Source organism: Galleria mellonella, unplaced genomic scaffold (assembly GCF_026898425.1).
Source record: "Galleria mellonella isolate WM207_F2 unplaced genomic scaffold, CSIRO_AGI_GalMel_v1 utg184, whole genome shotgun sequence".
In the NCBI taxonomy this organism is placed as follows: Eukaryota; Metazoa; Arthropoda; class Insecta; order Lepidoptera; family Pyralidae; genus Galleria; species Galleria mellonella.
The window spans coordinates 5,635,725-5,650,490 of NW_026442025.1; the positions used below are offsets into that span (position 1 = coordinate 5,635,725).

The 14,766-nt window shown below is 32.4% G+C and overlaps 1 protein-coding gene across 3 annotated transcripts in view; it reads right to left on the minus strand.

Annotated features, from left to right (window-relative positions):
- Positions 1 to 14,766, minus strand: part of LOC113512010 (paired box protein Pax-6-like) — a 75,124-nt gene that overhangs the window by 26,707 nt on the left and 33,651 nt on the right. For all 3 annotated transcript variants that reach the window (XM_026895757.3, XM_031909209.2, XM_031909210.2), the window contains exon 5: positions 4,598 to 4,859. In XM_026895757.3, the coding sequence (XP_026751558.2) occupies positions 4,598 to 4,859 (262 nt within the window). The remainder of the gene's footprint in view (positions 1 to 4,597; positions 4,860 to 14,766) is intronic.

Here is a 14,766-nt window from a genome sequence, read left to right on the forward strand (position 1 = left end):
CTATAGACATGAGCAGTACTATGGACATAACAGAGTATACTCTTTTGCCCATGATACCTTCCATGCGTTGCCATTCCTGAGGACTCGGGTGTTATTCCTCTGTACCCTGTAAATTCACGGCATATCCCACCCTTCAAACCGAAACACAGCCATGCAAACACAACTGCTTCACGGTTGAAACACGAATGAGACAGAGGTACCCAAGCAATCGACTTTTATATAAAGGATTGTTAATGATAAGAAAGGGAGATATTGATTTAAGGACGTCTACGCATAGAGTTGCGTATGAAATCTTAGTTTTTTAGGTGTCCGTATGTCAAATGGATTATGGATTACTGTTTGTTTTCCCTCTATCTGTACGGCTGTCAAAATCTTTTTTCTCAGGAACGCGTGGAAATTTCGAGCTCAAATTAATATCAAATATTCAAGTCTCTAGGTCTTTGAAGCTGTAAAAAAAAATAAAACTTCGAAGTCAAAACAATCGAAAAATACCGCCGTTTACAAGGGAATTAAACCTTAAAGGCTATTTTCGGTTGACATAGAATCATAAAATTAGGCAAGAAGCATTGTCCAGCAGCACAAGCAAAGAGGAAAATAAAAAATCGTTAATTTGTAGTGCACCATAATAAAATATATTTTTTTGAAAAATATTTATTTTTAATTATAATTTGTATGGAATTCTTGGTGCGCGAATCCGCTTTGCACCTGGCCGGTATTTTTATATCAATAAGCGACAATAAAGCTGACATTATTACAACAATAGAAATAGATAAAACGGCGGCCTCAAGCGAGATATACATCACAAAACTCAATGCAAAACATGAAATAATCTTCCATTTAATTAAATCGTTAGTTGTGGATTTCCTAAAATTCCCTCGCATCACTGAACTTGGGCTTGTGGTATAATAGTTTGAGTGGTTTGGTTTTAAGGTCGCCCTTGAAGGTTATACCGTAGACCCATCATTGGATCCCTAATTTCAATAGTTCCCTAATCTTTTTGTAATCCTAAGCCAATGTCGTAAGACATCTTACATCATTGACTTAGGATACCAAAAATTTACGCGTATGTTTTTAATTTCTATATAGAAATACTAACTATGAAATGAAATGAATTTATTTTGATAGAATGTAGATAATTTTTAGATGAAAATGGTTTACATGTCCAGTATACATCTGTCTCTATACCGGCGTGCAAATGTTTAAGAATATATAAAATTTACATATATATTCCACATTATATTTCCTTTCATTAGTTATATTATATAACCTCTTATCTAAAAATATTACAGTACATATTCTGCGGCTCCGCCCGCGTATATTCTACTAATATTATAAAAGTGAAAGTTAATAAAGATGTATGGATGTTTGTTATTCAACCACGCTTAAACAAATGAACGGATCTTGTATATTATTTATTAATATGTACGCATTTATTTTATAATTTATATCTACAAATAATTCATATTATTTAATCCATACAGATCGATATGTAATAGCAACTTCAAACATCGAAAGCGTCCTATCGAATAATCGGCTAAAATATCAGAGAGCAGTGAGCTGTGATGGAGAGCTATCGCCTTACAGATTTGCAGGCACTTTCACGCTCAGCGGCCGCCCGCGCTTTCCGCCGTGTGCCCATCACCGTGATGATACCACTCGATAACAGGTGATAAAAAATAATAATAATTTATGTTACTGTTTTTCAGTTGAAATGTTCAATTGTCCAGAACAATGCAAACATACTCGTATATATTTCCGATCTTACTCACACTCCCGTATTTTGCTTGTAATGGTGTCTCTTTCTGTTACTGTCATTACGTATCATATCTATTAGAACTGCAGCAGGTACGTTCCTTATTCTATGTGCTATCTATTGATGATTTCTCATTTCATCAACCTTCATGAACAATAATAGTTATTGTTTTATATAAAAAGTCTATTTAGCATCTCAAAATAGTTTTGCAAATTATATTGTGTACAGATATCGTTATAAATATGGTATCGTTTGAAGAATATCTTTTTGTTTTGTTAATTCATCAGTTTCTCAATCTATACATATTTACTCCAAATCTTGTATTATAGTTAATTATTAATTTGTTATAACCATTTAGACGCACTCCTTTGTAATTATTTTTATATACTATTAACGGCAGAAATGACAAATAAGACTAAGCACCTCGCTATAAAAAAGTGTTAACTTGTTGAAAATCGAATTTGGCTTTATTTGGCTACGTGGAGAAATGTGTTTAATATGTAGTATGCAGTTGTAAGTCTAGTCCATCATTTAACTGTATGGAATGTAGAGAAAATGTTGGAAAGTATTACGCATACAAGTATTTAGGCGTTTACTTACTTATTTTTAAGCATCGCGTCAGACTGGAATAACGAATTTGCAGGTCTATTTCAAAGAACGATAGGTAAAAGGTGAGAATAAGTAAAAACAAGGGTTTAAATTTTCAACCGAATCCGAAAAGAAGATTTTCAATTCTGTTGTCTTTTATTCATGTTTGTTAACTCCGTCGTTTGTAAATCGGTTTGGAAAATTCTTTTTTCTTAAGTGAAAGGATATATTTACAAATTAGTTCCATAGAAATTTTTATTAAAAATCGGATTAGTATAATTTTTAAAATAATTGATTTTGCTACAACTGAAGTCGGTATTTTTCGTGGAACACAATCTTAATAATAGTAAATAGACTTAACAGTAATGCAAACATCAGTTGATGAATGTATTTGCACCAGGTTTTTTAAGATAAGTAAAACAGAGAGTATGTTATTTTTAATTAATAGTAACAATTCTGAGGTGCCATTTCCTAAACCGATATGAAAAATTAATATTTCAATTTTATTTACAATCAACTCCAACATCTACTGTTATTAATATATCTAGATTTCATAAGAAACAAATCAACGATAACGTTTCTTAATGAAACAAAGTTCTAACAATGTTTTTAAATCAATAAGCGTTTCAGATTCTTTAGATACTCTTCTATACTCTGTAGACACGGGTATAATTTTTACAGAAAATATATTACACGAAAAATACCTTTAAAGAAAATTTTATGTTGAAATTATAATAAATAGGTAAAAAGAATTTTAATAATATGTATTCAGCATTTCATCTTTAAGATAAAAGATTCATTCACAATCTTATTATAATCGGTTTAAGGGATCGAAATTAAAAATTCCATAACTCCAACAGAGGTTGCAGTTATGTGGGACTTTCAGAAAAATGTTCAAAGCCACCTAATTGGATACAGAGTACAGACCACTACAAAGGGGGATGTTTGAGATAAAAATGAAAATTAAATCTTCCAAGCGGATGGGCAGAGTAATGTTTTTGACGGTATCGTAGGCGGGACTGCCCCCCTTCCAGCTTGCCTCCCCCCACCGCGCCCCGCAGGCGAGGGGGAGCCGCAAATCGACTATCAAAATGCTGGTAAAAAAAGTTGTGTTCCCAGACAGACAGTGTGACCGGCTGTTGTGGCTTTTCTGCCTTTTTTGGCGGCGTGCTTTTGTTTTATTATCGCCATTTTTGAAATGAGCTGTATACAAGCATTGAAGTAAATATTTATCTACGTAAAAACTGGTTTATGTCTCATACAAATAACTGTTTGTTTGATATAATAAAACATGAATGAATCTATAGTATTTAAAGCAGATGAATATAAGTGGAAATGTACTAAAATCTCATAGCCCATAAATGTCTTGTTAAAAAAAGCTACCTTAAAGTATTCCTTTTAGAAAGTAGTTTATATAGAAAATTCTTGAATGATCTCTGAAGTCTAATTTTGTTTACACATTCCGCTAGGCAAACATAAGATTTGATTTATATTAGATAATTATTAATGATTTACTCTAAAGTTCAGATACGATCCGATAGTGTAGGTACCTGTCAGCACCTTAATATACTTACGATTTCAGTTACAATCAAGCTTTATTACTTTGGTATCACCTACCACAACAACTTTCTGTCAGCGATCCTTAAGTGTCAGTCGTATTTAAATTTATCTACCTAAGTATCTACTTAGGCAATAATAAATCATTTGTCTATAGATATTTATGTAAAGAGAGAAAATTTGTTATTATATATTTGATGTTATGTCAGGATATAAATATATTTAGTAAAAGTTATTTACTTTTTAGGATCGCACTATTAACATAATTATCAGCCGTTAACTGCCCACTGCTGAACATAGGCCTTTTCCATAAGAGAGATTTTGACATAATACATAGAAATATCTTATATTTAATTTTGCTGGTTACTTTGAGTCAAAGACTGTTTTATTTGCTCTTCTAATATAGTTGTACGTTATACTAATAATTATGTATTTTATTATGTATATATATATTTATGTATTTAATATATTATGTGTATGTTTATATTAGTTTAATTATATATTTATAATATATTAAGTATTAATTTTTATATTCCTTCAATTCAATAATGCACCGCCTACTTATTTGTTAGTTTGCCCAATGGTTGACTGGTAGAGAACACCGTCCGGTGTTAAGTCCGCCATATGTACATAGTTTCATTGTGCAGTAAAGTTTCAATAAATAAATATCTCGTCTAAATCATTTACATAACCACTAACCTTTTTTCATAGCTGTCATGTCGCCTCCATTGCACGCTATAGCCTGAGGTCCAGGACTCAGGCTGTGTAGTTGGTACGGTGGTGTTCTCGTATCTATCTGCGCTGGCCATGGTGCCCTTGGCCACGTGGGAGCCGACCCTGGAGTGCCCAGGAGTCGAAGCCGCTCGTACACAGGCGTCGAACAGTCGGAGGTGGGTTGTTGGTTGTTAGACTTCTCTTTTTGAGCAGCCAGGTTACGGAGCACGCGGTTTATCGACGATACCTAAATATAAAAATTAAAGAAGTGTTAAATAAATTGAAAATCAACCTTATTCAGTTTTAATGAGGTATAAATTACAACTACAAAGGCATATCTGTCCGTTATGGCTTAAATATTTTTTAAAGAATTTAATGTAATGGTGATTCCGTTTGTGTTATTGGTTGTTGGTGATGTAAAAGTGAAAGATGATATGTGAGAACGAATTCATATGAATTTATTTATAATGATGATTTCATCAGAAGTTAACTATGGTTTCTAGACGGGACCGCGTGGAGGTCAATCTGACAGAGTGTGTTTATTCATAAAAAACATGGTAGTAAAGAGGGCCATCTTTACTGAAATATTGTACTAATATTATTTATGTCATATGTTTGTTATTATCTGATTATTTGGACAATTATTACAATTGTAAAAGAGATAGTACGTCAATGTATCAACTGCCTTATTGCTTGCTCCATGTAATTATATTATTACCAGAGGGAGATTGTACAAAAGTCGATTGCTTGATTACCTCTGTCCCATTCGTGTTTCAACCGTAAAGCAGTTGTGTTTGCATAGCTGTGTTTCGATTTGAAGGGTGGGATATGGCGTGAATTTATTGGGTACGGAGGAATAACACCTGAGTCCTCAGGAATGGCTACGCATGGGGGTATCATGGGCGAAACAGTATACTCTGTTATGTCCATGGTACTGCTCATGTCTATAGGCGACGGTTACCACTTTCCATCAGGTGGGCCGTTAGCTTGTTTGCCATTCTAAGTTGTATAAAAAAAAACTATAAAGTCGTAAGTACTACCCTTATTATATTATATATAAGTATTGCATACATCTACATATATATGTAATAATTATTAATTTATATTAATTTTAATAGAATTCATATCATAAGTCTGTTGCTGATCATTAAAAAAAGCAGTCAAAGATTGGTAGTAATAAATAAATAGGTAAATAAGCCTATTATTTTTTTATCGACAAATAAAATACGTTATTAGCCGTGGATACGATGCCGTGATACGATATCCGATGTTTATGATAAAGGGCGGCCGAGCGGCCGTGACAACACGGAATCGGACGGGCGTGCAATAAATTGATTCCCTAATAAAATTATACTATACGAGTACTTTACATTAAAATGAGCTGTGACGGTTATAGTCGTATTTATTTGATAAAATTAAATAATATGTTGTTAAATAATTGTCTTTGACTTATTTAGTCATTTTATTTATTTGATAAAATTAACAATATGTTGTTAAATAATTGTCTTTGACTTATTTAGTCATTTTATTTATTTGATAAAATTAACAATATGTTGTTAAATAATTGTCTTTAACTTATTTAGTCATTTTATTTATTTGATAAAATTAACAATATGTTGTTAAATAATTGTCTTTGACTTATTTAGTCATTTCATTTATTCATTAGTACATGTATTTATAATAAAATACATGATATCAAAATTATAAACTTATTAATGTAGATACCTATTATATTTTAATGATATTGTTCATCCCTTATTTACATCACTTTCGCATATTTTATAAGTATGCACATTTATTATGACATGTAGGTATAATCTTTGTATAAGTACTATACAAGTATAATACATGTATAAAATAATATACAATATATGTTTGGTGAAAAAGAAAGGTAAATTATGTACATTAGTAATATTCATATTTAATTAATAAAGGTTTTGAAGAATAGATATCGTTTTAAACGTGTTGTTTGATTTGTCGTATGTTTTCTCCTGGATTGCATAAATTTATGAAACTAAAAATGCTCTCCTGCGCTAATCGGTATACACTGGCGGGACATCAGCAAGGAATTACAGGTAATGATGAAAACAACCATGGGCCAAAGTGGCCCATCGTGGTGAATTCAATAACAAATCACGATAGTTTCCAGTGGAGTCTACACGGAGATCGACCTGACCTATATCCTATATTGCTAGTAATGGGGTCGCTAGTCCCCATTACTAACGCTCTCTTCTTCCCCCTAGCATTTAGATCTTATCTATATTAAGTCTGTAAATACCATAGATTAAGAATAGTATTTTCGGTGGTATTCTCTTTCTACGACAAAAACCTTTGGCGCTTAGATTTGTGCAGCTCTACCTACCCTGTAAGGAGTTTGCCGTAAAGGTACTTATAGACATACACTACATATAACAGGTAACTAGAAAATAAACGTGTGGATCAAACATATTTCATTATGATTTCTATCTTTAATAATGCAAAGTATAAATATTTAAAACTTTTAGGTCTATCGTTACCTACAGTCTTCAATATTCGTAGTAAACGAATCAGCTATGAAAATTATCATACCGATCGATGAGACAGATGATTCAATCTATACGACGTAACAGCTGATTAGAATTGGTAACTCATAATAAGATCGATTTGGATGTTAAGACATAGTGATTGTATCAATTGAACAGGTCCACAGCCTAAAGCTCACCCAGGTTCACAGCTCACAGTTCGGTTCAGGCAGACGTGACTTCCGAAAAAAAATTGTTTACAATCTATGGAACCATTATATTAAATTCAATTTTTTTATTATATAATATAATTTTTTTATGCTATATACTGATGTTGACATTTTAGACACAGGTCATACTACTCGTATTGTTGTACAACACTAATATTATTAATTTATTTTAGACGGTTACATAGTTCCATTTTCCAATTCCGTCAATATAAGGGCAGTGTCGACTCATAAAATATGACGTAGTGATTACCTACTTGCTATGTGGTCCAATCCAGGTGAATTATATTGCAGGAATATAAAAATGAACCAGGCGTACCAACTGTCACACAGACATGTGACAGCGCGCCAAACGGACGTAGAGCGTAACTTAGACGTAGGACAGGAAGGCGAGGCCGTAAGACGATAGATGGTAACCTGATATGCGGCCGCGCGGTGGTCCTCGCCACGCGGTGACTGGCAGCTGACGGAATGCCCGATGGACCGAGAAAGCGCGGCACGTTCGAGGAACGAATACCCATATTTTTTTTAAATAAATATTTTTTGTCTATGGTAAAGTCGCCGGTTTGTTATTGTCAATTGACAGATTGTTAGATATCGTTTAATTAGAGGTTATAAGTATATTAGCACTGTAATCAGGCAATTATTATATTCAATTTTGATAATAATGCACATGTTTAGCATAATTATAATAATTAAACCTAACTGCGGTTGCTAATCCGCCTGCTAAGCCTGACAACTACTGGAAAAACCCCCTAAGGGGAGGTTTATGTTCAGTAGTGGACAGTTAAAGGCTGATATGCTAATGTTGATGATAGCACAATAACATAGAGATCTTTGTTCATGCCGTATATATAGACAACATAATACTATCTATACATTTGTTTAATATAGATAGATAAAATATTCATAAATTTAATAAGCAGTTGCAGTTAATTTGTGGTTTTAAACTTTATCATTTCCATTGTAAAAGAAGCATTACGTAAATGTGAAAAATTTTGGATCCAATTAAAACAAATTACAATTCGATCTGCATATTTTTTAAACATGTTTGATGAAAGTTCAGTTGTTTAATCATCATAATTATATCGAGTCTTAATAAAAATACATCTCTCCCATAAGGGTGGGAGGTGGGTTGCCAGTAGTAGCCACGCTTGGCAAGCGGGTTGGCAACCGCAGTTTGGCTTTGGTGATGTTTTAAAAACGACGCTGCAGCAACCTGAATAGTACCTTGAACATAACAGAATAATGCTATGCAATGACGCTTATGGTATTCTTCGTGGATTATATTATTATAATAAAGATTTATTGCACATAAAAATATACAGTCATGGGTTTACAGAAATTTCAAAGTGAATTATATGTGTATAAAGTGTAGCATTATGCCCAGCACATTGGTGTCTAAATTAGGCCTAGCCTGTATCTTAGACACTAATGCCTTCTATTAGATACATATTTTCATGCAGTTTCGCTATATTAAAATAGTACAAGATTCAGTAAACAACATGTTTTATATTACAATGTTGTATCAAGAAATGTGCCATTATTAGTAGAATAGATGTCATGCTCTGCACTGTTGTCATTTGGTTCATTTATCAACCGACTTAAAAAAGAAATAGACTCTCAATTCGGTTGTATTTTTTTTTATGTGTGTAATCTTATAATTCTGTAAGTTCTGAATCGATTTGGAGAATACTTTCTTTATTTGAAAGGATATACTTATTGATTGGTCCCATTAAATTTTTATATAAATGATTCAGTCGTTTAGTTTTTAGACCAAAATAACTGATTTTGTCACATATTTAAAAGTCGGTTTTTGTTTGTGGGACACATTTTTTATTTGATCACTAATTGTTATTGCACGATATATTTTCCTTTATTAAGTATAATTGTAGGTATTCAAAGTTTTATTTGCAACGAAATCATTTGTACAAAGTGAATTTAGAAACACGATTTGTTCGATCAGAAATTTTTAATTAAAAGTCAAACAAATCTGTCCTCTAACTTTCTAACGCGAATCAAATAAAAATAGAAAACGTTAAAAAGGGTTGATTTCAAAACAAGTTTCCTTACAAATCAAATGGAAATTTTTAACAAGACGTTTTCGCAGTGCGCAGCAAATTCATTGGATCGCTCCAATTAAATGTTTCATCATTATTAATTTGTATTGCTCGTGTATTATCAGTCAATTGTTTCGAATCATTAGAAGAATTGTTTTTATTTATGGCACTAAAGACATTGTTCAGTAATTCAGTCGCGAAAATTGCTTTGTTCTTTATAATTTTAGTGGTAGAGCTTTTGTTTTGTTCAATTATTAGAGACATTAAAAGAGTATTAGTTGAATAACTACTTTTTTAATTAATTTTAAAATTATTATATACCTAAGCTATATTACTTAGGTATATAGTCTACTTGGGATAGTAAGCTGAAGAATAAGCAAGCTGACGATGAGCTGGTAACATAGCTCGAAGAACCGACAATCGATGGTGAAGAAAGATTCTTGAGTGCTGATCCCGTACAGGCAAACACAGTGTAGGACGGCCCCACCAAGGAAGTCAGTAGATGCAAGTGACTCAGGATCAATCTTTATGTCAGTCTCTGGGGGAAGCCTATGTTCAGCAGTGGACGGATAGTGGCTGAAATGATGATGATGATACATTCTACTTATAATATATAATTTTAGTTATAATTTAATTCCTTTTATAATACTTAGATTGGCAAATAAGTCGACGTCTATAGATATGAATCACAGCCATGCACACATCTGCTTCATATTAGAAACACGGGTGGGACAGAGGTACTCATAGAAATGACTTTTGCACAAAGTGTGCCTTTGGTAACATTGTGATTTTAATAAAATTTTGATTTAAATAAAAAAAATGCATTAAAATCATATATGTACCTTAGTCATATTTTTTTAATAGGTACAGGCAGACACTACAAGTACATCGGTAAAAACCCGTTACACATAGACAAACCGATCCAAGCACATAAAGTGAGGCCATGTGTGAAAACCGTGTGTGCACTGGTCGTTTATAAAAAAATGGACTCAACGCAATGTACGGATCTGTAAACAGTCCCTTAATTCGAATTACACACGTCGATTGACTTGTTTCCACAATTGTACTCGACTAATGCCTTCAATTAGTAAATAACCCATAAATACGTTTGTGCGTGTTTACAAACATTAATTTTTTAAAGGATTGCCCATAGACAAAGTCCGTCTAACAATGGACTTTTACGTGCGAATTCACATTAATAATCTCTTTGCGGTTGATTCGGATTTGTAGTATATTGAATGCAATTTTAGTTGGTAAGTAAAAAGCTAAGAACAAGGTCCAAAATCTTTGGTAAAAAGTGATCAGGTGATTTTTTTATGACAGAAAAAAGTTTTTAGTGGTATGTTAGAAAAAAGTGTGGTAGATATGTCAGTTAGTATAGTGATGTGACTTATGCATTTTTTATAAAAAAAAAAATGATTATTTCGGGTTTGGTTATTTGTTGCACATTAATTTGATTTGTTATGCGTGTTTTCTATCGACTGAGGGTGTTAACCAGTTTAAATAGACAGAAACTATTTGGCGTCGATCAAACGTATTTATAAAATTTCTCTATCTATCTCTATCCGTCTCGATCCAATTGATATTATGAAGCTATGCATGACAAATGAACTTTCTCGGTAATACTTGTAGCTGTAGTATAAGAACATTTATTTAAATTTTTCATTGTAAATCATCATTAATGCTATTATCGTGGGACAAGAAATTTTTGCTTATATATGTATGAAAATTTAAATGACAATACAACGTTACATTCGAATTAATGTTTTTGGTCTACAATATGTGTTGACAATACTTATTAAGTATTTACTTATTGACAATACTCTAGTTGTTACAAAAATTTGCAAAAATCTAATATAGCTTTTTATAGTTTTCACTAATCATACTACTGTCTACTATCATATACTATCTGTATTCCATGACTTTGTGTGCGTGAATTTATACTTAATATTATAAAGCTGAAGAGTTTGTTTGTTACGCGCTAATCTCAGGAACTACTGGTTCAAATTGATTTTTTTTGTGTTGGATAGTCCATTTATCGAGGAAGATTTTAGGCTATATAGAATCACGCTGCGACCAATAGAAGCGAAGCGTAAGTAAAAAAACGAGGAAAATTATTCGTATTTGAGGGTTTTCATTGCGTGCGCTACGTAAACGGTTCAAGTTATCCAAAAAATATGTATGAAAGGATTATTCCTTTTTAAATTATCTAAAAAAATGTCCGCGACAGTATATGTTTATCTTTAAAGATTGATTCATTATAACATTTTTATGGCAATCAAATTTGGTCGAAATTAACGCATTATTGTTAATTATTTGCCAAAGAGTTTTATCAACATAATAATATTAATCCTTATCATAATAATAGAAATTGACGCGGACGAAGTCGCGAGCAACAGCAAGTCAGTACATAAAATATTCTATGTGCTATGTTTGGATATAAACTACCCGTGTACCAAATTTCGTTTAGTAGTTTTGTGAGAAAAAGTAACAAAGATCTATCGATCAATTCATTGATCTTTAAAAACTTTCGTACTTACGAACAGTATTTTTCATATGTAAAACGAGTTTGTTCACTTGATGATAAGTAATTACTGCAGCCGATGGACATTAGCGACGTTAGATGAGTAATTGATGCTTTACTGGCCTTTTAAAATGATCACCAGAGGGAGACTTTGTACAAAAGTCGATTGTTTGGGTACCTCTGTCCCATTCGTGTTGCAACCGTGAAGCAGCTGTGTTTGCATGGCTGTGTTTCGGTTTGAAGGGTGGTATATGGCGTGAATTTACTGGGTACAGAGGAATAACACCTGAGTCCTCAGGAATGGCATCGCATGGGGGGTATCATGGGCGAAACAGTATACTCTGTTATGTCCATGGTACTGCTCATGTCTATAGGCGACGGTTACCACTTTACATCAGGTGGGCCGTCAGCTTGTTTGCCATTCTAAGTTGTATATATATATATAATGAATATAAAATATAATATGGAATAGTTTTATATATCGTTGGTCCGCACATATTGCAATGTAAATATGAATTAAATAAGATATAAAAAGATAGTAAAATAATTATACTTTATAAAAGTAGGTATATATGAATATTATTAAAAAAAAAGATGTTTCCAACCAGTACTATTTTTTGAGAACTATGAGAATAATACCTATAAAACAAACTCATTTAAATTATATTAAGTTACTAATTCAAGTTATGCGGTAAAATTTAATTAAAATAAGTTATTATAAATAGTTGTATCAATAATATATTAAGTGTCTATTTCGTATGAGAAATGTAATAAAGGTCATTTTATGTCAAATGTATTGATGTACGAAACCCTCAATATGCGAGTTCAACTCACACCTTACCAGTTTTTAAGCTATAAATAGTTCTTGATACAAAAATGTTTACGATTAAAGAAAGTCATGAATTCAATAAAACGCCAAGCAATACACTTTCGATACAAGTGTTTCATCGATATCAAAAATACAAACACGGTCCGTCAATCAGGCCCTGGTGGCGTATCGTTGCGAGGCGTTTTGAATACAAAATAAATTACATTAGATCTTTCATAGCTACCGTCGTACGCCGTAAAAAGTATGAAAGGTGCCCCTAAATACCGGGTGAGGTGAAGCGAGAAAATTATCTTATATTTGTTCAGACGGCGTGAACGCAGGGCGACTGTCGAGAATACTTTTCAATAAGCTTAGAGAGCGATTTTTTTATTTCGCGCCGGTCCCGTCTTGTAAGCGTTGTGCGAAACGGAACGCGCAAATAGAGGGTGTCTCATATATCGATCGATTTGATTTCTGTGATTGCCGCATGTACCTATATTTTATTTTGTGTACATATCTAATTTAGATTTAATTTTAACGTTTGCTTTAAGTGTTAGTTTTATAGCTTAGATGTAATTCAAACAAAAACTAGTAGATGGCGAGACTAAATTTTGTGTGGTGATGAAGTGATATTAAGTGATCAATAAATTAAAACCTATACCCTCCTAATCAGTTATAATAGGGGGGAAAGGGATTGTTAGTAATAGAGACTGAGAATCCCATTGCTAGCAATATACCCAACCAGGTCGACCTCCTCGCGGTTCCCTCTGGAAACTACCATGGTTAATTCCTGATGAATTCATTATGATGGGCTAACTGGCCTGTTTTCATTCTCATCTATCACCCTTCACTGGTACTCCGCCAGCGTATCCCGTTAGCGCAGGCGGGGCTACCGTACCAATTTGAGCCATAAAAAAAAAAACAGTTATAATATGTAATTTTTTCCCTTATGAGTTAGCGAGGTTCAGTATTACAGTAACAGTTCAGGATTACACGGAATTTTTAAGTAAAACTAAATGAACTTTTATCTTTATTTAGTCAGACAATATTAGTTTTCTATTTTGTTTATATCTGAACTAATAATATACAGAGGAAAATTTTCTTTTATTTATAATGGATATTTTTTTAAAAAATTCAATTAATTTAAAAAATTTGTTTATATGTGAAAAGATATATCAGCGAGTAATATACAATATATTTCATTTAAAAAATACCATATAGAGTCGCCATGGGTCGCTAACAGTCAATTAGATTTCAAGTTTTAGGTATAAAATAATAATGGCAGTGATGAAATAACATTATTTAATGATGTTGCTACTAAATATAAAATACAGAAAATTATAATATCTATATAAAATCTTAATTCATTTACTTCACTCTCAATTTTAATGTGCAGCGAAAAAAATGGTGCATTACCGTAGTATTGTCGAGTGCAATGGGGTCCAGGACAAAGGGTAACCTGCTGGGTCTATTGTGTACCTCGGCACTTTGCGATTCAATATTTTGGGTGACTTTTTCGTCTTGCGAGCATTCGCACCGTAAGCGAACAACTGTTCACCTTCGACTTTCGTTTTTATTTATTATTTTCCTTTTGTTTTTTTTTTCCAGTGCACTTTTTGCGCGCGCAATTAGTGCTCAATGGATTGAAGTGGATGTTTGTTTTAGAGTTGGGCAATATTTTAAGACTCGTTAGATAATTAAGTATCTGTACCTGCGTAATGAAAATGGAAATAAATTGAAAATACCTAATCCAAAATAAAAAGTTAGGTTTATGGCTAAATAGAAAAATCGAAAATTTTGCTTCATTGAAATTGTTTAATTGAATTTTTTGCATTGTAAAATCTTTATTATACATAATTTATATTGGATAACTAATAATTAACCGCGCACCTCCAAATTAATGAAAACGTAAGTTAATGAATATAAAAAATTTCCAAAAGTAACAATGAAAAAATTTAAACTAAAATGATATGTTTAGTTTTAAATAAAAATGCGAAAACTTTTTATTAAGCATTTTTTAACTTGCTGTGGTTT